General features: G+C 36.7%; 1 protein-coding gene across 1 annotated transcript in view; it reads left to right on the forward strand.

Annotated features, from left to right (window-relative positions):
* Window positions 1–96: 96 nt before the first annotated feature.
* The window catches only part of FAM208A (family with sequence similarity 208, member A), a 24,004-nt gene continuing 1,615 nt past the window's right edge, over window positions 97–22,485 (forward strand). Inside the window, exons 1-20 of the mRNA XM_010080628.1 lie at window positions 97–183; window positions 1,052–1,124; window positions 2,513–2,604; window positions 2,956–3,114; window positions 4,398–4,525; window positions 5,189–5,220; window positions 5,923–6,028; window positions 6,440–6,543; window positions 6,650–6,753; window positions 6,987–7,059; window positions 7,180–7,258; window positions 8,915–9,621; window positions 11,524–11,717; window positions 14,149–14,293; window positions 15,643–15,699; window positions 19,096–19,916; window positions 20,650–20,772; window positions 21,354–21,513; window positions 22,178–22,286; window positions 22,458–22,485. The exon at window positions 22,458–22,485 is cut by the window's right edge and continues 172 nt beyond it. Coding sequence (XP_010078930.1) covers window positions 112–183; window positions 1,052–1,124; window positions 2,513–2,604; window positions 2,956–3,114; window positions 4,398–4,525; window positions 5,189–5,220; window positions 5,923–6,028; window positions 6,440–6,543; window positions 6,650–6,753; window positions 6,987–7,059; window positions 7,180–7,258; window positions 8,915–9,621; window positions 11,524–11,717; window positions 14,149–14,293; window positions 15,643–15,699; window positions 19,096–19,916; window positions 20,650–20,772; window positions 21,354–21,513; window positions 22,178–22,286; window positions 22,458–22,485 — 3,366 coding nt within the window. The 5' untranslated portion in view covers window positions 97–111. The remainder of the gene's footprint in view (window positions 184–1,051; window positions 1,125–2,512; window positions 2,605–2,955; window positions 3,115–4,397; window positions 4,526–5,188; window positions 5,221–5,922; window positions 6,029–6,439; window positions 6,544–6,649; window positions 6,754–6,986; window positions 7,060–7,179; window positions 7,259–8,914; window positions 9,622–11,523; window positions 11,718–14,148; window positions 14,294–15,642; window positions 15,700–19,095; window positions 19,917–20,649; window positions 20,773–21,353; window positions 21,514–22,177; window positions 22,287–22,457) is intronic.

Below are 22,485 nucleotides of genomic sequence, written 5' to 3' on the forward strand. Positions count from 1 at the left end.
TGCTAACGTACATGAAGCCTTAAAACATTGAAACTTTAATGTGACAGCAGTAATCTGTCTATGTGTGTTAAGAACTTTCTGTAATAACAGTTCACAGAAAAACGCAGAGAGATGAAATTTGATGGTCGCCTAGAAAAAGAGCTTACTGAAAGCTATGCGTTTCTGATGGTTGATCGACCTCAGGTAAGAAAACAAAACTGCATATAAAATGCTTTATCTTCTTTTTCAATTAAGAGTTTTTGGGTTTTTAAACCGAGTCTTTTTATTGACATGCTTACTAATCTTTAAGTTATTTTTGCAAAATTCAGCACTGGAAAGATGTAAAAGGATGGGAAAGAGATATGATGTCACCTTTTGAATCTTTATTCTCTGATACTGAAGGTGCTCCATTTACATGTCTCTGTATCTTCTGTTAGGCTCTGTTTTATAAATAAACGGATGTATTTTCTGGATGGTGTGTGGGTTTTTATTGGTTTTGTGTTAAGGTTTTTTTTTTTTTTTAATTGAAAAGGAACGTGTTTTCATTGCAGTTGGGTTTCTTTGGTTGTGGGGTTTTTTTTTTTTTGAGTCAAGAAGAGGTTACCTTAAGAAGATAACCTGTAATATTAGAAGATAGACCTTATCTTCTGTGTGTCTTCTTTGATCATATATCCTTAAAGTCATGGCAAGGGAGTTTCTGTGCTTTTTCTGCTAATATAGAGCTGGAATGTCTTAAGTGTTCAATCATTTAGCAGGTTTAGTCTGTGTATTAAAAGAAGTAATGTTCATAAAGTTTGCTTAAGGTATGAAGAGACTTTTTAAAGATACAGGCTAGTCTATGTAACTGCTTCATACAGAGCGTTTGACTTGCACAGTTTAACAGTTCATATAGCAATTCAGACTAGTCTTATCTCTGGGTGGTTTTGTTTGTAAGGGTTTTTTGGGGTTTGTTTTTGGGTTTGTTTGTTTTTTTTAACTCAATCAAAACTGTAATTGTTGTTTGTCACTGTTTGTTCTGTTTGTATTCTGGCTTTCCTGATAGACTTGATTAAAAAAAAATGTCTCTTTTCAGATCCAAAGCATATGTGAAAAAGGGCTGCAGGTGGGCCACTCCAAAATAACAATTCTTGGCAGCCCTTCCATGGGTAACTATCTTTTGATTATGTGTGCTGGTATTATTGGCAGATTATGTGATGCAGTTGTGTAAACTTTCAGTCCTTTTTATGTCACTTACTGCAGGAACATCACAGCTAGGTATTTTTAGCAAACTAGATTGACATCAGAACATTATTTCATAACTCTAGTTTTGACTATTTCATTTAAATTCCTTGACTAAAGGGAAAACGTAATCTTCATTTTGGCTTAAGTTGAACCAATGTATCATGTCTTCCCAGTAAAATTCAGAGGCCAAAGAACTAATGCAATCAATGGCTGTGGGCCTTTCTGTGTTTGCACATACATACATATGTGCGTGTATATGCATTCAGAAATACCTAATGGAAATAGTAGCTCAGGTTAGTATTGATGTAGATAGAACTACAGTTCTTTAATCTGCAAATCAAAGAAGAGCATAGATAAGTTGGAGATTTGGAAGAGTCACAAGGTGTTAAGAGATTTGAAAGGGCAAGATGCAGAGTTTCTTTTGCAAAGCTTTTCAAATAGAAAATTAAGAAATAATGTTGTCGTCTTCTGTAAGAGTAACATGATACAGAGGGGAAAATATGAATGTTGAAAGCAGAACAGATGCGAGTAAGGGGAGAACAGAGGTGTATATATATGAGCATATAATTTTTTACTGTTTTAGCCAGTAAAGGTACTGGAACAATTTATCAAAGCTGTTAAATACAGAGTTGGAACAAGAGGAACCTAAGCAAAATGGATGCTTTTCTGAGTACCTGAGTTCAGTTACAGTTATTTGATCTGAGGTAGTCACCTAGACCAACAAATGACAGTTTGTGTTTGAGGCCTTAAAATCTGCGAAATTATGGTTGAAGTGTTGAAAAGCAGTAAATTATTTTACCTTTCCATTTGAGTGTCAGTGCACAATTCCAAAGCAGTGTAATTTTGTCAAGAGTGTAGGATAAAAGATTGCTGAAGATGCCAGTGTTTTCCTGCCCTATGTGTTAATCATACCTTCATTGCTTATCTCCATGTTGTGCAATGGGACATTGTACAGAAGGACCTCAGCTGTTTGAAAAAAACACCTGAAAGCAGTATCTGTATAGCCTTTGGGCAGGGCTTGTCCTCTTGATCACAACACTTACAGTAATGTGGGTCTGCTCCTTCAAAACTGAGCTAGTGTCTGTACTCTCCTGTGGTGTTTCATTTGTGCAAGTAAACATTTATTCTACTGTCTTGAAGTTGCAAATTGTGAACATGCCCTTACACCTTTCTCTGATCATATTCCAGAGAGATTGTTGTATCTTTATTGTTTCGTATACATTGAGCTTTAATCCCGTGTAATGCTTCTTAAACTTCTAATAAAGTTTTAACATTCAGCATAATTTTTTTTGTTTTTAAATACTCCTCTCAGGTGTGTACATCTCCAGGTATGCTGATTTATTGCAGCCTAATCCTCTAGAAGCTGGAGCAACTGGAGATGTGATTGTTTTCAAAATAATAAAGGTAAAGTTATCTTGCTTATTCTTGAAGGATTATATTGCTTACTGATAAAACAAAGGTGGTTTTAATCTAATTTATTGAACTTCCTTTAACACAATTATCTGCTTATAGAGAAACTAGAACCCTACCAGGTTTAAAATCTGATGTTGACATTGAGCTTAAATAATTAATAATAAAGTTTTATAAAAGGTGAAAATCTGTTATTTTCTTTGAAAGTGTGAAAATAATGTACTTCTAGAAATTGCTTTTTTAATGGCCTGTTTTCATTTCTGTGCTCTTACTTGCTTTGTTACTTTGAAGCAATTCACTGGTTTTCAGGAAAAAGCTTACACTTACAATTCTGCTTTATTACAGGGAAAAATGAAAAGCATATATGACCATATCGGTATGAAAGCAATGGAATCAACAGTAAAGAGTGCGTTAGATCCAACACCAAAGCATGAGTGTCATGTTTCAAAGAATGCAAATAAAGTGACCTCCTTGTTGGCTTATCGAGCCTACGAACTTACTCAGGTAGAGGAAGGTTGAGTATGCATTAATCTCTTCTATAAGAACTTTATAGACACAACTTTTGAAATGATGGAGATAAAATCACTGAAGATAAATACTGAGCATGTTCTGTAAAGGTGCAGTCTGGTGTATGTTGAGCAGTAGCCCACAGATGCCTGTGTTAGAAAACATCAGTCTCTTTTGCCTTCTATATTTCTGGACCTGATGGAGAAGATCTCCTTCAGACAAGGATGTAGGTGGAACAGGAAAGAGCTAGGGAATGTACATGGGGACTGGAATGTAGGCTGGGGAGGAGATAATATGTGGAGTTTGAAGTGTAAAAGTGTAACTGGCTAGTGGGCATTAAATGAGACTTCCAAAAGGGAACACTGTTTAGGAAAAGAATAGCATTTTTCTTTTTTTTTTTCTTTTTTTTCTTTTTTTTTTTCTCTTTTGTATCCCTTAGGAAATTTTCAGGTTTGGAGATGGTGAGGAGAGAATGAAATCCGTTCCAAGTATCTCTGTTCCTCCAGCTGTTCCATCTCTGTTACTGCAGTAATCTGTTGCAGTCAGATTATTTCATCAAGTCCATAGATTTCAGGATACTTACTTGAAAGCATTCTTTTCAGCATTACAACTTATTCTGAGCTCTGTAAATTGGAGCTTTGCACTGAATCAGTTTGCTGGAAAATGAGTGTATGTTTTAATTTCTCATTACAAATTTGCCTTAATTAACATTTTTCTTTAACATCAGAATTTTGTGACTGAACTAAGGATGGGCTCCAAAACTCATAGCAATATTTACTTTCCTCAGTGAAATATTTTTTGTTTTTGTTAATTGTCCCTTACCTCATCAAGAATACTTTCAAATAAATGTTGCAAAACTATTTTTTCATTCCTGATTAGTTCCTGAAGTAGTGTCCATCATGTCAGTGTTTGATAAAGGAGGGAGGAGAAGGTGGAAAAAATTACCTTACTTGATTGTGTTATAAAGTACATGTGAGAATGGCATTGAAAAGCTTCCTTATTTTAGGTATCAACTTTTTTCAGAAATAGGCTGTTGTTAAAATGTGATTTATTATAGTAACCTAGAACTTGTTTTTTATACCAGTTAAGGTTTGGCATAATGGGTTTCAGACCATCTCCTGTTGTTTATTTAAATAATTAATCATGAGGTATATTTTGTAAGCTATTCCTGTGAAACAGAGTACACTTTTCAGTGAAGCAAGATCATGGATTGTCAGTATGTTTGCCAAATACCGTTTACCAGACTTCTAATTTAGCATTGTGCTCACTTCTCTTTCTAGTACTATTTTTATGAATATGGTTTTGATGAGATAAGGCGAAGACCAAGACATGTTTGTCCTTATGCTGTCGTTTCATTTACTTATAAAGATGAAATGGTGCAAGCACCAAAATTCTTGCCCCCGTCAAGGTAAGCTAGGAAATTAGTTTTGGAAGGACTGCATGCAGCATGAAGAATTCATAAGTCTTGGCAGTAGCTTAGGATTGATTTAGATGAACAGTGCTGAAATGAATGGTTGTGTCACAGGGACTTAGCGTAATAAATACTTCTAATTCAAAGCAAGAGGTGACAAAATTGGCTTTACGCAGCCGGCTGGCCCCTGTAGGAAGTAGTTTTGCTGCTCCTTTCACCTACTTGCCTTCTGGTGAGGTGGAATCCCTGTACAAAGTGGTGTTTTTTGCTTAACTGGGGAAATTCACAGCCATAAAAATGTTCACAGCATTATCTTGCTTGGTATTCTAAAAAATGTCCTGTGTACTTTGTCACTGAACTCTTCACTGGTGTCATCTTAGTGCTTGTGGAGAGAATATCTAAATGGGCAGTTGATTACAGATATAGTATGATACCTATGTTGATAGGAAGGCATCCAGATGTAGGGACTGTACTATGCTAAAAGTGGTTATCAAGATGTCTAAAATGGTACAAGATACTGCAGGAGTGATATCTTGAGATTAGAGAGTGAATTATGGGTGTTGCTATTTTGTTAGACTGATAAAGTATCCTTAACGTATAATTCAGTAGCCAGAAGCTTCTGTCTCAACCTAGTCATTCTGTCTTTTTTCTTTTTGTTAGATCAAACAGCTTCAACACAGATAGAAGTACAGGTAAGAATGAATTCAAATTTATTGATTTTGTGATGTAGACATAGAAGGTTTTGGACTTTCTTCCCCATGTAGTTGTCTTTAACCGGAATGATTGCTCAGTTATGCTGACTGTATACCTGAGTTTTATTCCATACCATACTGATTGCAGGCATTTCTTCCTGGTACTGGATGATCAAACAGGCACCTTAATGTGTACCTTCTTTAATGAGAACAAACCAGAACTGAACAAAATCAAAAGCCTTTTTTCCCCTCCTTTTTCTACTTACGGCATAGTAAGAACTTAACTTCTGTTCCCAAATCTGCTGTCTAATGGCACTTCAAATAATATGATCTTCTCTCCTGCTTTTCTTTGGAACCTCATTCAAGCAAAATATTAATAGGTATGAAAGTGGTTGACAGTAAAGGTAAGGAAAGAGGATATTCCACAGATATTGGCATCGAGGGTGTGCTTATATAGACGGGTACCAGTAACATAACAACCTCCTTTACTCTGCTCAGAGCAGGTCGAAACAAGATAGGATTATAAACACCCCTTCTGTTAGTTACCTTTTATTATTTAATGTGTTATTGTCTGGTCTGGTATTAGTATGTGATTTTCCCTAAACTGCTTTTGGAGATCCAGTGGCCTCTTTACTGACCTTTCCTTTCAGTCCTACCTACCAAGTGGTTTCACTAAGTCTTTCTTCCTCCATCGTAATTTAGATAAACCTAACTGTACATTGTGGAGGGGACAGCTTTGGAATAAAGGCAAACTTTTGTGCCATGTTTCCTTGAAATCAGCAGCACGTTCTTTCCTTCCATGCAAACTGTGAGTATTACCATTTAAAGAGTAAGTTTAAGATATTGCTGTGTTAAAAATATTTCTAATAAAGACTGGTGAATTTTGGGTATGTCCAAATGAAAATCTGAAATACACATTGACTAGACACTTTAAATGTGTCAGACTAGACTCTTGAGTTGTGTGTGTCCACAGCTTCTTCCGGTTTATGCATACAACTCTTTCAGCATCTCGTGTTTGCATGTTTGTTTTCCCTTTGCAGTGACACACACTCCTTTGCGGGAATTAATGCCACTGTCTCACAAGATAGTCCAAGGAACTGATTTTTAAGAGTGTGTATTTGATAGTTCTTACTTGGTCAATGAGGGTAGGACTATAGAAGGGGGTGAAAGAGGTCTTTATTTTTTTTCTTCCCCTCCCACCCAACACCTTCATCTCCAGACCAGAGAGGCTTGAGGTTGAAAAAGTTGTGAGCATTGATCAACTGAAGGAAAAAATTTCACCAGCGTTGTTCTATAAAGAAACTTACCTAGGAGCAAAAGAAGGTAAATAGTTTTAACTTTTTTTTAATTAATAATTTTAAAGAGTTTTCTAAATTATGATTTTGTTTATGTTTTTCTTACCTTCTCTTTCTATCTTGTGTCATGTCAGTGTTGAAGAATGGCATGTACTGTAGCCTTTATGAAGTTGTGGAGAAGTCCCGTTCTGGTAGCCACTTGGAGGGTTTACTTCAAAAACTAGAGAAAGAGAAACTTGTGAGTGCAACGGATTTGACTGTTCCTATTTTTAAAAAATAAATTTACTAACTAGTAGTTGAGGCATACTACAAGATCCACAATCTCTCTGGAATTCCTTAGCTGGCATATTCTTAAGTATTGTATCAGGGCACTTATCTACCCATGATGGAATTGAGCTTACAGACAGTAAGAGTATTTGTAGCGAGCAAATGTCTCTTTTTGAAATAGTGTTCTTTTTTGCTTGAAAACAGGTGCTTGTGAAACCACTTCTGGACAGAGGATTTCTTTTTCTTCTTTCTCCTTGGCAAATGATGTCCCCTTATGGTATGCATACTCTGGAGCTTTTTTTTTTTGTTGTTTTGAGTTGTTTTTTGGGTTTTTGAATACTTTCGAAGCATAGTGAGTCTTCTCTGTCTCAGCTGATTTTATTGTCTTGTGTTCCAGACCTCCAGACTGGACAGCCTCGCATGCTAGAGGCCTTGTTTCTGTTTCCAGAACCTAGAGGTATAATGAGCTCAAGTAAGTTTGTTCACTGCTGAGAGTGTTGTGTACATGCTTATTGAAATATAGTTTATATTCTGCTGAAAACTTTGTAGCGTTATAGCCTGTCAGTGTAAACTATGAATAACAGTTTGCATTGGTTATAGTCATGGCGATGGTGTTCAAAAAGTGTTTATTTCTTCACTAAAGTAATTATCACACTGCATATTTTAGGTTCATTCATATTTCAGAAAGTAAAACTTTGTTCAGATTTCTTGATTACATATTATAGTAGAACTGAGCATCAGTATTCCAAGACATCTCTGCATTAGTAGTAACATTGCACTTCAGAGGTTTGAGGGCTTTCTTTAACCGTCAAAACATTAAGGACAAAACTCTGAATGTCCTTAATGTACCTGTAATATTTTTTTTTTTTCTTTGCTTTGGGATATGCACCAAAGCTGGAATAAATTATCAAAGAAAATATTGATACAACCAGGTAATAAAAGATGACTGAAAGAGCTTGTCTTTAGAAGAACTTTAATGCTTTGAGATGAGACTTGAAGGTTAATCGTTTACAGTTGAAATTTGCAGTAAGTGGTACTAGCAGCATAATGCAGTCCTTTTTTGCCTGCTGTGAGTTAGAAGTGATATTGTCAAAACACAGCTCTTTCCAGGCATTTCACTATTACAAAGAAGTTTTTGTCTGAAGTCTTGGCAGCTTCCTAGATTCTTATCTCTATATTTCTTATTTTAATAAACCCCATACATTTTTCTTATTTAAGTAACAAATGTGAAAAGTCTGTTAATTATGGATTGGGTAAGAGGAGATACAATACAAAATGACATTTAAAGTGTGTGCATGCCATTTACTTAAAAATACTCCAGTTTTTGCAGCTGTGAAATTTTTAAGACTTGTGAGCTCCAATTTCTGTCAAACACAAGGTTAATCACTGGTTTGAGTCTTCAGAGCTGCTTAAGTGGTTGAATGGAGAAAAGTTGCAGTCTGTGATCAGAAGGCGGGAAGAGTGTGAATAAATAAAATGAAAGAACGATATAATTTAGAGCTTCCTTGAGCTGCTGTTTCAAGGATTTGGTGAAAGGATCTAACAGCTTCCCAGGACAGGGAAATCCTGATCTTGGCACATGCTCCTGTTGAATCTCTTTGATTTAGTGAGTTGTACTGCTTTGCAAAGGAATGGAAAAAACTGCATGGGTTTCTGGGTTACTAAGGTGAATCATTTTGTAAGGGTCCAGTGAGCTTAGAAGCAGCACAAGGAATGCATTGGGATTGCATAGGAAGGAGTAATTCTTCCCCTGCTTCTTGCAGGGAGCTGTTAGGCTGCTTCTTAGTAAACTTGAGTAAGCTTTTGAAGGAGTCTTCTTCTAGAATGCTCAGTAAAGTGGTTTGAATTGGAAATTATTGGGTGTATCTAGGATACAGGTTACCACAAAATTATGAAAATGAGCAGTTCATGATGACTATGAGTAGGTTGACTTTCAAGTAGGCTTTAAAGCTGGTTACTTCACAAAAAAATTCCTTTCCTGGCTTTTGGGTTATTTCTCCACAGTCATTCCAAACTGTGTTTCACCAAATATGTATAATACAGAATATTGCTAACTAGTCATCATTTATTTATAGCTTTGTGATTTGATTTTAATTGTGAATTCCCTTTTTTCCTATGGCAGCACAAAAAAGTGTTCCATTTGGAACACAGAAAAATTCAACTACCATGGGGTTGCACGAAAATCAGGAAATCATTCCAGAATTCACAAAGTTTGTTCAGTCTCTACATTTTGCTTTAATCCAGTCTCGTAAAGACGCTACTGCAGATTTCAGTGCTGTTGTGGAAAAGTATATAAATGAGTATTTGAAAAGATGCTGTCGTGGCTCTGGAAAATATAGAGAATTTGTATTGTATCGGTATCAGTCACGGTTGGATGACAAAAAATTTCTTTTTCCTTCTCCAAAAAATAAATCTCATATTGACAGCTCCTTGCAAAACTATATTTTTGGTTGTGAGGCATATCAACTACCTGTTTCTAGAGCTAAGGAATTGATGGAGAGAAATCATAAACTTCCACAGTTCAGTCCCATCTCAGATTATGAAACCACAGAAGAAGACTCTGATTTTGCCAATGCAAGAAGTGGGAAAAGAATCTGTGCAAAATATGAAGACACTGCTGCCAAGGGAAAATTGACGCCTCCTACAGATTATGATCCGGATAGACTCAAAAAACTTATTAACTTAATCCAGTGTAGGAAAAAAAATGTAAGTGGAGATTCTGATTCTGAAGACCTTAGAAATAAAAGTGTTCAGAAAAGGAAGCTGGAAAATCAGTCTGAAAATTCACGGAAATACTTAAAAATGAGTGACTCTTCAGGGAATAATTATCAGTATGAAGGTAAGACAGTCTTTGTTTAGAGTTCCTCTTTAAACATTGTAATTCAACGTATACTTAATATTTAATCTCTATAGACTGAATATTTTTTGCATACTGTGGATATTTTAATGCATGGTAGTTCATTTAAACATTGGCCTGAGATCTCTCAATAGAGGTGCAGTTTATCTAGGTTGCCTCTTTCTAGAAAACAAGTTGACAAGACTTGTCATGGAAGCTGCTTTTGTTCTGCCTCTTAGGAAAGAAGGCAGGCTTCCGAAGAGTTTCCTTAGCTGTGAAACAGTCCAAAGACTTTCTGATATAGAGTACTAGGCAGACTTGATATCGTAATGTCTTTTGCAGAGTTTGACTTTAGGCATTGCTGTAGTTCTTTATGGCTCCAGTGCCCTATATAATACCTAATAAATTTAGATTGAAGAGGAGAATTAAACTTTTAAGCATGAGCCCAGTTAAGATTTGAAGTAGCCAGCAATGTGCATAGTGGGACAAAGGAAACAACCTAATAGTATTAAGATTGAATTATTTTGTACATGAAATTATCTATATCCAAACCTCAGATAATTATCACAGATATTATCTGATACTTAAGATCTGCTAGAAAAAACCCTTTTATTTCTGTATCATAGAATCATTAAGGTTGGAAAAGACCTCAAGGATCATCAAGTACAACTGTCAGCCCACACCACCTAATTCACTAAACTATGTCCCTAAGCACCACATCTACACGTTTCTTGAACATCTCCAGGGATGGTGACTCCACCACTTCCCTGGGCAGCCTGTTCCAATGCCTGATGACTCTTTCAGTGAAGAAATTTTTTCTAATATCTAGCCTGAACCTCAAGTTTCCTTGACTCTTCTCTCAAGATAGTGATATAGGCCTCCTTCCAAAGGGGAAAAATTGAGGAGAAGGGTGGCACAAAGAAGAGGGGGAATTACATCAAGCACCAGTCATTCTCACGTGCATGTGGATCACTTTGGAAGATTAAAAGGCTGATCTTAGGAATGTTTCACTTTTGAGAGGGACAAAAGATACTGGCATGTGTGGATGGGAGGAGACAGAGGGTAGGCTACATGCTAGATCTTGGGATTCCTGCTTGGAAATCTGTGAACCTTCAGGGTCTTTGTACATTGAGTGTTAGTGTAAAATATGTGAATTTCTACCTGGCTGTAATCAGAACAGTATCTGTTTAAAAATAAATTTTGATGTAACTCCTGCAGGGGTACCAAACTATGGTTTGAATTCCATGTTTTTATATAACCCTGAAAGTAATTTGTCCTGCAAAAAATCTTACGTAAAATATTGTGAGCTTAAGTATCTAAACATGATTAGATGATTAGAGTTCCATATATGATAAATGCGTTAGGGGTTCATCAGGTACTTAAAGTAGTCCCTTGGCCTGTCTCTTTCCAAGAAGAATAAATACCTATCATATTTGTTTATCCAAGAGGATGAGTAGAAGAATAGTAACACTGTTCTAAAGTTACGTTTAGGATAAATAGGCATGGTAAAGTTTTAGAATTACGCTTAACCAAAGATAACTTGTGAAGTTAACCATTAGATGCTCATCAGCTTCTGGAGCAACAGTGATAGGATGGAGAGAAGTAAATATTTTGCTCAAACTAATCTTTTTTTCCAACAAGTGATGGAGAATTTTACAAGCTTTCCATAAAATACATAGATCATAGTATGTAACTTCTATTAAAACAGAATAGTGTTATTGAGTAACCTAAAAAAATGTAATTAGTTATCTGGGGGCAACAAACTGCCCTTTTATCAACATCTACCTGTTTAAAAACTTTCATTAAGAAGATAGGTGGTAGGTGTTTGAGGCGGGGGGGTCTGGTTTTGCTTTTATTTTAAAACTTAGTAATGGGTTACTTTTCCCCTCCTCCCCTTACTCTAAGGAGGCGGAACCTTGGATTCGTCACAGGATGATCATGAGCTTCCCAATACTGCTCAGGCTGAAAATGTTAACTTTAAGGACCCACAGAGCCCAGTGATACTGGAAGCTCATGGGGCATGCCTACCCTACCCTGTTGATGGTGATCTACAGCTTTCAGCTAATGAAGTAGGCCTTGAACACACACCGCATTTAAAAGTAAGTGAAACTGCCATGTAGGTAGATGCTGATAATGGATGTACTATTTTCATCAATATTATGTGACTGAATTTTAAAAATTCTTATTTTTTTATGTAGGTAAACATAGATAAACACTAGCTCTTCTGGAAGAAGCTTTTCTGTTTGGTAGGCGTGTATGTGGAAATTTTCTTAACTCTTTAAGATGTGTGTTCCTGGTTCTTTATGTCTACTCTTTCTGTAATAAAATTGTAATTAAGAATACCTGAAAGACAGAAAGCAGCCATGGGCCAGTCTTCCTCACCAGCTCTACAGTAAGTGTCATAGGCAGCTGCTCCAGCAATAGGCAGCAAAACATTCTGTTGCTGAGTGCTGTATATGAGGTTGTGTTTTCATGTTTGCTGAGACCAAAGCCTTGCAGTTGTCTTCTTTCTCTTGTGGAAAACAGATACTCTGTTTTGGCTCTCCTTGCTTATCATGGAAGGTTTTTTAGCAATCTGTGAAGTTGTTGCATGGAAGAGGTATAGCGTTACTGTAACAGCTTGCATATTGCCTTCCATCTTCCCCTCTTTCTGGGGTGATTGTTTGTGTGGCTAGGGTATTGAGGTTTGCTGAACCTGAAACCCAGTAAGGAGCGATTTGAGAGCTATTGGCTAGCTGTTAGTCTTCCTGAAAATAGGTTATAAGGCAGTAGTTGCTGTTCTGAATGGACTCTCTCAGCAGTGGTTGCAGAGCAGGTCATTAATGATTGTGTACTACTTACCTTTAACTTGTTGACCTGATAGGTGGTTTGGATGCGACAGCTTGACATGATTATGACGTTCCATCTCAGGCACAGAAACGAGCCATTTTTTAACTGGGCTCCTTCCAGATCTAAGTTGAGACAATCTCTTTCCAAACTTCTACACCCAGAATTTTTCCCTCATCTCCCCCCAAATGCAAACAAAAAACAACTGTATTAGTTGTAAGCTGTATAATTTGTGGACTTTTTTCAGCCTGTTTCTTTCTTGTCATAAGTGAGAAAGTGAATTGCAATCTGTATTTGATATTTAGAGTTGGCTGGAGGTATCTTAAACAAGAACGTTTATCCACAGGTGATCAATAGTTACTCTAGAGAAGCAGAATGAGAGCTGTTTCATTTTATTGATAGCTGTCTCTCTTGTATCTCTTGATAGAACAGATTGGCAAAACTAAGTCAATTGTCTTTGGAAACTAAGTATGCTTTGTGGGTTCTGGACTATTATCTTAAAAACAAACAAAAAACCCCAATGGCAACAGCTTACCTCAGCTGACTGTTTCTGTGTGTGAGTTAGTGACCTTTTAAAGTGAAAATACTCAGGGTTAATAAAATTATTTTTACTGATTTGCAATCACCAAGCATCCTTTTTCTCTAATTGTAGTTATTGCTCCAGTTTTGGGAACTGGTTTTGGTCCAGCCTCTTCAAAGTGTATTCTCTTCTCTGCTTAACAGCAGCAGGCATTTTATAGGGCAGGAACAACACCCTTCACTTGTGTGCACAAGCGAGGATCCTGCAATCCTAATCTTATGGTCTCGTACTACGGAAAAGATGATGGGCTTGTTTCTGTCCCTCTACCACTGTCTGAGTGAGAAAGCGTTAAGAAATGTGCATAGTGGAAGGTGTTAAGTGTTCTATGGATATTAAAAATGGTTGGGGAATTGGCTTTATTTAGTTTTGACAGGAGCAGAGTTGAAAAATTCCAAGCACGTAAACGCATGCCTGGCTCTCTTTGCGTCCCCTCCTGGTGCAGTAGTGTGTATGTGTTCCACACATACTTTTCATGTCAGTGTATGACTGGCACAACACCCTTTGAAGAAGGCTCTTGTGCCTAGGGTCCAGAGTGCCCCAGCTGCTTGCTCCATCACATTACAGAGTGCTTGTTCTGTGGTCACTGTTACTGATACTTCTACACCAAGCCCAGTTTCTCAGTTACGGAGCAGGAAAGAGTTAGTCCTACCTGTCATCTCTGTGCTGTTTTGCTTCTAACCATCTGGAATGTGAGATGAAATTGGTTTGTTCAAGGGTTTAATACTAGTTGTAGGCTGTTCCTCAGTAATGTCAACATCTCAAGGCTTCAGTCAGCTATAAAGACAACAGCCTGAAAAAGTCTTAAGGAGCAGACAGTTTTCCTAATTTGTTTCTCCTCTTTGCCTCCTTTCCTCCTTGGCCCACCTGGCTTCTATGCTCTAAGGCATGTGCTCAGGACTGCCTTATTTACTTAATGATAGACTGTCAGCAAAGACATCTGTCTCAGAAATTATCAAACAGGTAAATTAAATCTCTGAGTACCTCATGTAAATGTTTCCAAGTTGGACTTGACTTGATTGATGGCAAAATTGCCGATGAGCTGGTGAACGCAGGTGTTCAGAATGTAAAAGCTTAATAGCTACCAAAAGAAAAGATCTGAGCTGAGAATTTTTATTGTTTTTTAGGAAGCAAGCACTGGAAGTGTAAGTAGTTTTGAAGACTACAGCTCCTGTCCTACTACACCTATAGAGCATGTTTATCGCAGGCAACATTCCAACACAAATAATCTAGGAGAAGTTGGAATGCACTGGAAACTTATTCCAATTACAGGTAAGATTGGTTTAACTCTTCCATTGCTACAAACAGTGAATGAAAACATGTTCTAAAGGTTTGTATCTTTCATAGATCCCATTCTTGGGTCACGTATTGGTACACAAGCATATATATATATATATATATATAGCCTACACAGTTGTTTCTGCTATTTGAGTAATACAGAAATCTGCTGGACAAAAACAGATGCTGGTGGAGACGATTGCTTTGGGTACATGGTGGCATAATTTAGAAATGTGACTGCTTCAGTATCTGGTGAGGTACAGAACTGTTTTGAATTCAGTGTTTGAACTTGTTAGGGTCTACTGAAAGATAGAATGGGCAGATAATTGCAACTGGTAATCCAGAAAAGTAATGAAAAATGTTTGTTCCTTATAGAAAGTAGTCTACTTCTGATTGCATCAAGCTCTTCTATTGGAAGTGCTTCAAAGTCTTTGTCCTTATCTAAACATTCACATCTTAAATCTACTTCTTGATGAGTCAACTGAGTCAAGTCTTGGGAGAGCATAAAAGCATGGATTTTTGAAGGATATGGAAACTGTGCTATAGGAATAGTCATCAAGAGCTCTAAAGTCAAGGCTACAAATCAAGTAATCTTATGACTAAATCCAGATAGAATTTGTTAACTGCATTCTCTGGGTAAAAAAAATAAATTACTGATTTCTGATCGTGTTCCAGGAATGCTGGAACCTGTCTCTTGGACACTTTTGATACCCATCCAGTTTAGCAGCTCTTTTTTGTTTGTTTGGCTGAGAAGCAAGGAGATCAGGCGAAACAACAGGTTTCCCTTTACAGTATTCACAGCCCTTTCAGGGAAATGACAGGGTAGTTCTGGATAAAATTTTCTGAACTTTCTTCAAAGGCCAAACATTAAAAATCTGTTCTGACATTTTGCCTAGTTACAGGGTATGGAGACTGTAAAGTTGTTTGGATAGGACATTGTTTCTTTTACTCCTGGAGGAGATGGCCACTGTGCGCATAGCTGAGGATACGGTTGCTGAGATAACTAGTTAAGTGGATGGTTAAGCATCTAAAAACTATAATATGTCATAGATGCTGGATGTGGGAGTTCATGCAAGGGTTTGTCAACTGACTGACATGTTGCACAGTCATCTGTGAGACCACAAATCTTATTAGAAAAAAAAAGTCTCTGAAGTCTTCTTATGGGGAGAAGTGCTGCTCTCTACAAAGATGTTGTCTTGAGCATCACTGTATTTCTTGAGTTCCTGTGAGGTCAGTTTTTCAAATTACTGCTTACTACAGTAAGTATTGACAAGCTGATCATGTAAAAGGTGCTATGTAAATACCAAGAAACTCTGCAAATGCTAACTGCTGCTCTCCTTCAGGAGGGGCAGGAAGAATTCAAGAGGATCAGCTGGAAAAACATGAAGATAAGCAAACAGGTGAGAAGAGTGGGTGGGAGAGTTTGCATATGTCATGTGGCCTGAGCTATTGAGCAGCTCATATTCTCGTCTGGTATTGATTTTCATCAGAAAATTGTATCAGTAATAATGCTATTCAGCAAGTGGATTCATTTTATTGAAGTGCATCAAGAAGGCTGTAGGAAAGTCAAAAGAGCCTTTATTGTTTTGGGGTACTGGCACTTGATTTTTACTGGGCATATCTTCCTGTATAGTATCTTGTAGAGGGCTCTGAATTTTTATTCTGGGGAATTAAGATCGATTCAGTAAGATTAAGGAAGCTTTGTTCTTTCCTGAAATGGATTGCTTTCTAAATCCAATGGTTTCTCCATGTCTCTCATTTTTGTAGCAAGGTAGCTATAGAAAGGAATTTCGAGAACATCAATCTTTCTTTTTCATCTCTGCACAATTGCAGGAAGGCAAATTAGCAATCTCTTGGTTTTTCTTTTTAAACAAAGATGTTTTACTTTTGATACAGGGATCATGTTCAGCTAAACTCACTTTAAGAACTTAACTCTTCATAGTTAGTGACTTGAGGAGCGGGGAGTTTGTCTTGCTGCTTCTGCAACACTTTCTGATATTGCCAGAGGAGTGAGTTAGTTGTTCATAGGTCCTCAACTCTTCTGGACTACTTCTGTATCGTGTTATTGTTCGTTTCTTCATGATTAAACAATCTAAACTTCCGACGAAGTAAGCAAACCTGAATCTTATTTTTGAAAGCTAACTTGGGCACATGTGTGTTTTAACAAACCCATCCTAACTCAGTTTTGCTTTGAATTTGAGGCTCTTTGGCTTCAGACATAAAGTGCAAAAATGGTTTGTTCTTGCTTATTCTTCCTTCTCTTGTGAGAGAAAACATTAATAGACATTCTTTAAAAGTGATGGCTTTTGATGACATTCATCTTGGATATGAAGAAGCAGAATGCAAAGAAAGCAGGCTTTCTTTGTCAGGTCGTATTTGAATTTCTGGCTTCAAAATCTACCCAAGAATCCTCTTTCTGCAGTCACTGTAGAAGGACCTCTCTTAAGCAGTGAGGAATCTAACTCTTCATCTGCAAGGATAACTATTTCAGCAGCTCTTAAACAGCTCTTCTAAGATTGCTTTCAGGCAGTTCTCTTTTTGGTTTCTTTGACATACCCAGTTACAAGATATTACCAACAAAGAGTATGCTTGAAATAATAAATCATACTTTAATAGTTGTTGAAGTGTTTATTTATTTATTTGGGTTTTGCTCCTTGGTCATGCATTTGGTTTTTGTGAAGACTTGTGACCCAAAGGTGTAGATCTATGAACGATGCCACCTTCAGAGAATTCTGTTTAAATAAGGGTAATTTCAGTTTAAATCATCCTTTTATTGTTTTAATCCTGTTCTTTACATGTTAGAAAATATTTTGGATTCATATTCAGCATATTTCTGTTTAGATTATGCTTAACATTTTTTAGTAAAAACCTTTAGTAAAAACAAAGGCTTTTATTTTTAAAACTTTCTTTCTGGAAAACTTTAAATAATAACCTTTGAGGAATAACCTTATCAGTTCTTAATTATAGATATAGAAAACTTTTTTTCCTAATACAATTGATATAGAAACTTTTCATCAAATCAGAATGAGTGGATTGTATATTAATTTTTTCAATAACATTGGGATTTGAAATTTTACCTGTATCAGAGGTGCAGACAGATATTGGTATGCAACCAAGTAGCTGTATTAAAATGTAAGAATTTATAAAAATAGACCCAAATTTAAAGTCATAGAATAGCTTATGATCTTCTTACTAAGACTTGCTTACAGTACAATGTTTCTTGTAACAATAGTGGTGTAGCTTGTTAGCGTTGAGCAGCTCAAGAAGAATGAGATACATACCATATTTTAAGTGCCTTGTATCTCAAACAAGCTTAAACTAAGTTTACTCGTTAACATTATGATTTGGTACTGAGTTCTTCAAAGTCTTTTAATATGTATGCAAAAGGTGTAGATCAACACTGAAGGTATAGCGCAACAGAAAAAAGCTTCAAATAAAATAGAAGGGAACTAATTGGAAAACCTTAATTATATCTGCATTTAGTGCTTTTAAAGACAACTAGAGGTCTGGGTTTGAAGGATGAAGAAACAACATGTAGTTCCATTGATAAGGAAAATAAAATGGAATATTTCTGGTTTCCCTATATAGCGGTAGTGGCATAAAGTAACTATAGGGTGATACTGGCACCATGAAAAAGGGATCCTGTTAGTGGCAGATGTCTTCCCTTCAGATCTGGATGGACATGATCAAATTAGAGACTGATATAACTTCTTAAAGTGGCTGCTAAAATGACAGCAATCCAAGAGAACATGAACTTTTAGAAATTGTCTGTAATACTTTGATTATTGCTTCTGTTCCAGAGATCTGGTTTTCTGCTTACAACTGTATTAGCTTTAACAATAAAACAACCTTAAAAAACAACAACAAACTTCAAACAAAACCACCAAAGAAAACCTCCTTTGAAGTATTTATGGAACAGATATATACTGAAATACCTGTATATATCTGAAATATCTGTGTGTCTATATCATGAATTGCAACAAAGTGTTACATTTGGTTTAAAAACAAACAAAATCATGGTTTTGAATGGTGATGGGGAATAAACTGAGCACTGCAGAAACAATTTGAGGTTTGGATTATGAGAGGCTTTCAGCACTCCTTGCACTTGTTCTATCAGTAATTACTTCTGTCCTACATTTTTAAGCAAAGAATTTTCTGTTCTCAATTGTGAGATCAGACATGCACCTTGCTATTTGCAGTCTGAACTCCACACAGCAGTGTGTGGCTAAAGTAAGCCCTTTGCAAATCTGAGGATTATAATCTAGTAGCAAATGAAAATACTTGAATAATTTGTCACCCTGCTTGATTTCCAGTGTGGTGGGGTTTTTTGGTTTGGTTTTGGTTTGGTTTAGTTTTGGGTTTTTTAGGGTTTTTTTTTTTTTTTGCAAGTAAGGCAGTTCCTCTTATGCTTAATCAGATGCTATCTCTGGGAATATTACTTGTGTTCTGCTTTTCTGAGCAAACTTTGATTTATGTTCTACCATCTTAGAAGCAATTAAGTTTTCTGTGCTTCTGTACCATAGCAGACTAACACTTGAGTCTTTGGATTTAAGTTGATGGGAGTTGGGAGGCACAACAGTAATGCTATTTTAAAACTGTCTTTTGGAGGGTTTAGTATGTCAGTTGTGTATGAATTTCGAACATGATGATGATGATGAACTCTTCCTATATAGGTCTGAAATCAGCAGAACCACCACTGGTGTATTTACCACCAAAGGATGCCCTTCCTAATGACCCCCGGGTAACAAACAGACAGAGAAGTTTTGATTGTCAGTTTCCATACTCTCCATTTTCAGACACACAAAAGGGGACAGCAGAAGATGGACTTTATACAAGACAAGTGGAGAAACTTGAAGATCAGTGTGGCCTAGCAGATCACCCTTTTACAGCTAAGCATTCCATTAGTGCAATAATAGAGACAACACTATTAGAAGAATATAAGCTGTTTGCAACAAAGATTCAGGAAATTTTGCAGCAAAAGAATATTGCTTATGTTAGTGGTGTGTCCACACCAGTCCTCTCTGCCCGAGAGAGGATAATGCGACTTTCTGAATACATATGTTTACAGGCATCAGAGGTTTCTGTCCAAGAATACATAGAGACACTGAGTGAAAAGTTGAATAGTGTTATTGTGTCCTCTTCATGCATTAGGCACACACCACCAATTTATTCTAGTCCTGAATCGGCAGAAGTGGTTACTAACGCTGCACTGAATCCTCCACCCGACACGTTAGCTGTTTGCAGGGACTCTGAAACAGCATCGCTATCAGAGCCTTGGTGTAATAACGTGGTGGAAGATACGGATTCTAATGAGCAGTGTTCGTCAAGCTTACCCTTAGTGAAGGAGGAAGTAGATCATGTGAGTGTTAAAACAGAGGATATGTTGACATGTGATCAGACCTCTTCCAGTGGTGATTTGATGGAGCCACCAGAAAAGACACCGAAATCTCCAGAGAACTTAAACATTTCAACACGACCAGCCTTTTCTGATTTTATAAGCCAGTTAAAGCCTGAAGTATTTAACAGCTTGGTCAAAATTATGAAAGATGTACAGAAAAACACTGTGAAATTTTATATTCATGAAGAGGAGGAAAGCCTTCTCTGCAAAGAAATCAAGGTGAGTATGTTCCAGTTCAACCTCTCTGTAGTGTTAAAATAGAACAGAGTGCTTTTCAAATCCAAATGTATAAAACCAGACTTGAAAAGATAAGGTGGTCTGAAATTTGTTTCAAAAAAGGTTGAATTGTGAAAGTAGGTTGTCCTGTCCCATTTCTCGTTTGAGGTTCTGAGGTAGTCTTGCTTATATTTAGCTTTTACGTTAAGTCTTTTTCTTATAGTTGGAAAGCAGAACAGGCTCTAGTTTGGTTCTTTCTCAAGATACTGCCTGTGGGGTGGTCGTAGAGAAAAAAGATAACAAAGGCAAAAATGTGATAGCTTACCATTTTAGAAAGAATATATGAAGAGTCGATGTGTGTGGCTTTGGGGTCTTTTTCCCCTTCCCCTCCAGTTAATACTACAGGTAACTTTTGAAAATGACTGTTTTTCTGTATTTAAATGTAGAAGGTGAAAGTTGAAAGTGAAATAATAAAAACTTCTGGCTTTACTTAAAAACTCATGCAGTTTTGATAGACTGTCAGTTGGCCATTTGTGTGTGATTCTGTAAGAATGACTTGCTGAAACATCCTGTTTGTGTGGTGCTACATCCTCCCCATGAATGTATTTCCCAGACAAGGAAACTGGTCTCTCTTGAGATTCAAGTAGAAAACTTAACATGGTCATCATGTGGGGATTGTTTTGGCTGAACTACCTGTTCACTTTTTCCTCACTATCTTCTCTTTCTGTGGTGTTAGGAATATCTCACAAAGTTAGGTAATACAGAGTGCCATCCAGAACAGTTCCTTAAAAGAAGAGCTGCTTTAGATAAACTGCTGATAATTATCCAAAATGAAGATATTGCCAACCTCATCCATAAGGTATTTCACATAAGTAAATGTCTGCTCTAGAAAGCTACTGTTAAAACATGGTGATGGGCTCATTTTGAGTAAGGCTGCTTTCTCATAACTACACAGCATGTAAACCATGTCCTGTGTTTAGCTGCTATTATGAAACAAACATGGTTGTGGAAAATACCTAGTGTTACATCACGTACCCGTAACTTCTTCCGCTTCCACATAACGTACTAATGCATGTTTTTTCTCTTCATAGTTGTAAAGCTGTACAGAGGCCTGAGTAGTTCTGCTTCTAGTTCTGTGACACTCTAGTGGCAAGTGAAGCTGGCTGTCAGGTTACCCATGGTATTCCTGACAGCTGTGGTTTATGAACCCGTGCTGGACAGAAAGTAAAATCATTCCAAGTGTTCAACTTCCATTGTCTCATTCCTGTAATGTTTATGAGAGAACACCTCCCAAGGCAAGAGGAAAAAAAAAATATTTGAAAATGTGTTCTGAAGTTTGACCTTTGGTATTAATAATATTAATAACAGGGAAGTTCTGTAGTTCCTGTTTTTTGGTATGATCTTTGGTATACATCTCTAATTTATAACACTTTTAAACAGATACCTGGCTTAGTAACTTTGAAGAGGCTTTCTTGTGTCAGCTTTGCGGGTGTCGATAGTTTGGATGATGTGAAAAATCACACTTACAATGAATTGTTTGTGTCTGGTGGTTTTGTTGTGTCAGATGAATCTGTCCTTAATCCAGAGTCCATCACTACAGGTAAGTGTGATGTCTTCTGAAGTTTTAAAACACAGACAAAAAAAGCCTAGCATTTAGTATGAGGCAGATGCCACACTCGTGACAGTGAAGAATCGAGTCTTCTAATTTTCAAGTTTTCTATCAATTTATTTGTAAGGGTATTTTTGAGAACTTCAGCTAATTCAGTCTCTTTCTTACCTCAGTGAGCTTTTTGGAGAATATGTTTCTGGGGAACATGTGAACTTGGAGGACTTTTCTTTCTAAGTTAGTGTTAGATTGTGCAGTTATGTATATGGAACCTTTTATTCGTGACCACTCAATGCACAAATATGCTAGAAAAAAATACTGAAGAAGTACATTATTTCACTTTTTCTTTCTTCTAAATTGAATGGTTAACAAAATTGACAGGGTTTTAAACACATTTTAGCAAGGCAGATCACATATGACTGAACTCAGCTTTTATGTCAGTAGATACTGCTATTAGGCATCTGATGTACAAAAAAGAACCTCAGTTTGAATATTGTTGTTGGCTAATCTGCTAGGAAGAAAACCTGAAGTACTAGGCTAATGTTCATAGTTGTGCAGCTACTTTGATGAAAACCAAAGGAGGCTTTATGTATACTGAAGCAGCCTTTTCCGTTTGCATACCACAAAATTTAACTTCTATTCCATATTTCCAAAACAGATAAATTAGAACAGTTCTTACAGTTTCTGGAGGAAATCAATAACTCAGATGAGAAATGGCAGTGGAAAGTCCACTGCAAAATACAAAAAAAACTTAAAGAGCTGAGGAGGTAAGTAGCGTTCTTCAAATACTGGTTGTTAAAACACTTTGGCTTTAATTATGCTTTGCAAAACCCAATTAAGTAGAACAGAGTTACTCTTATGTTTGTCTTTTGACTTAATTTTAGTATTTAGACTGACATTAAGTACCTTTCTAGCAGTGTGCTTTTTTCCCATTATAGGATGAATGCTAATGCCCAGAGTCTGCTG

Source organism: Pterocles gutturalis, unplaced genomic scaffold (assembly GCF_000699245.1).
Source record: "Pterocles gutturalis isolate BGI_N339 unplaced genomic scaffold, ASM69924v1 scaffold27529, whole genome shotgun sequence".
Classification (NCBI taxonomy): Eukaryota; Metazoa; Chordata; class Aves; order Pterocliformes; family Pteroclidae; genus Pterocles; species Pterocles gutturalis.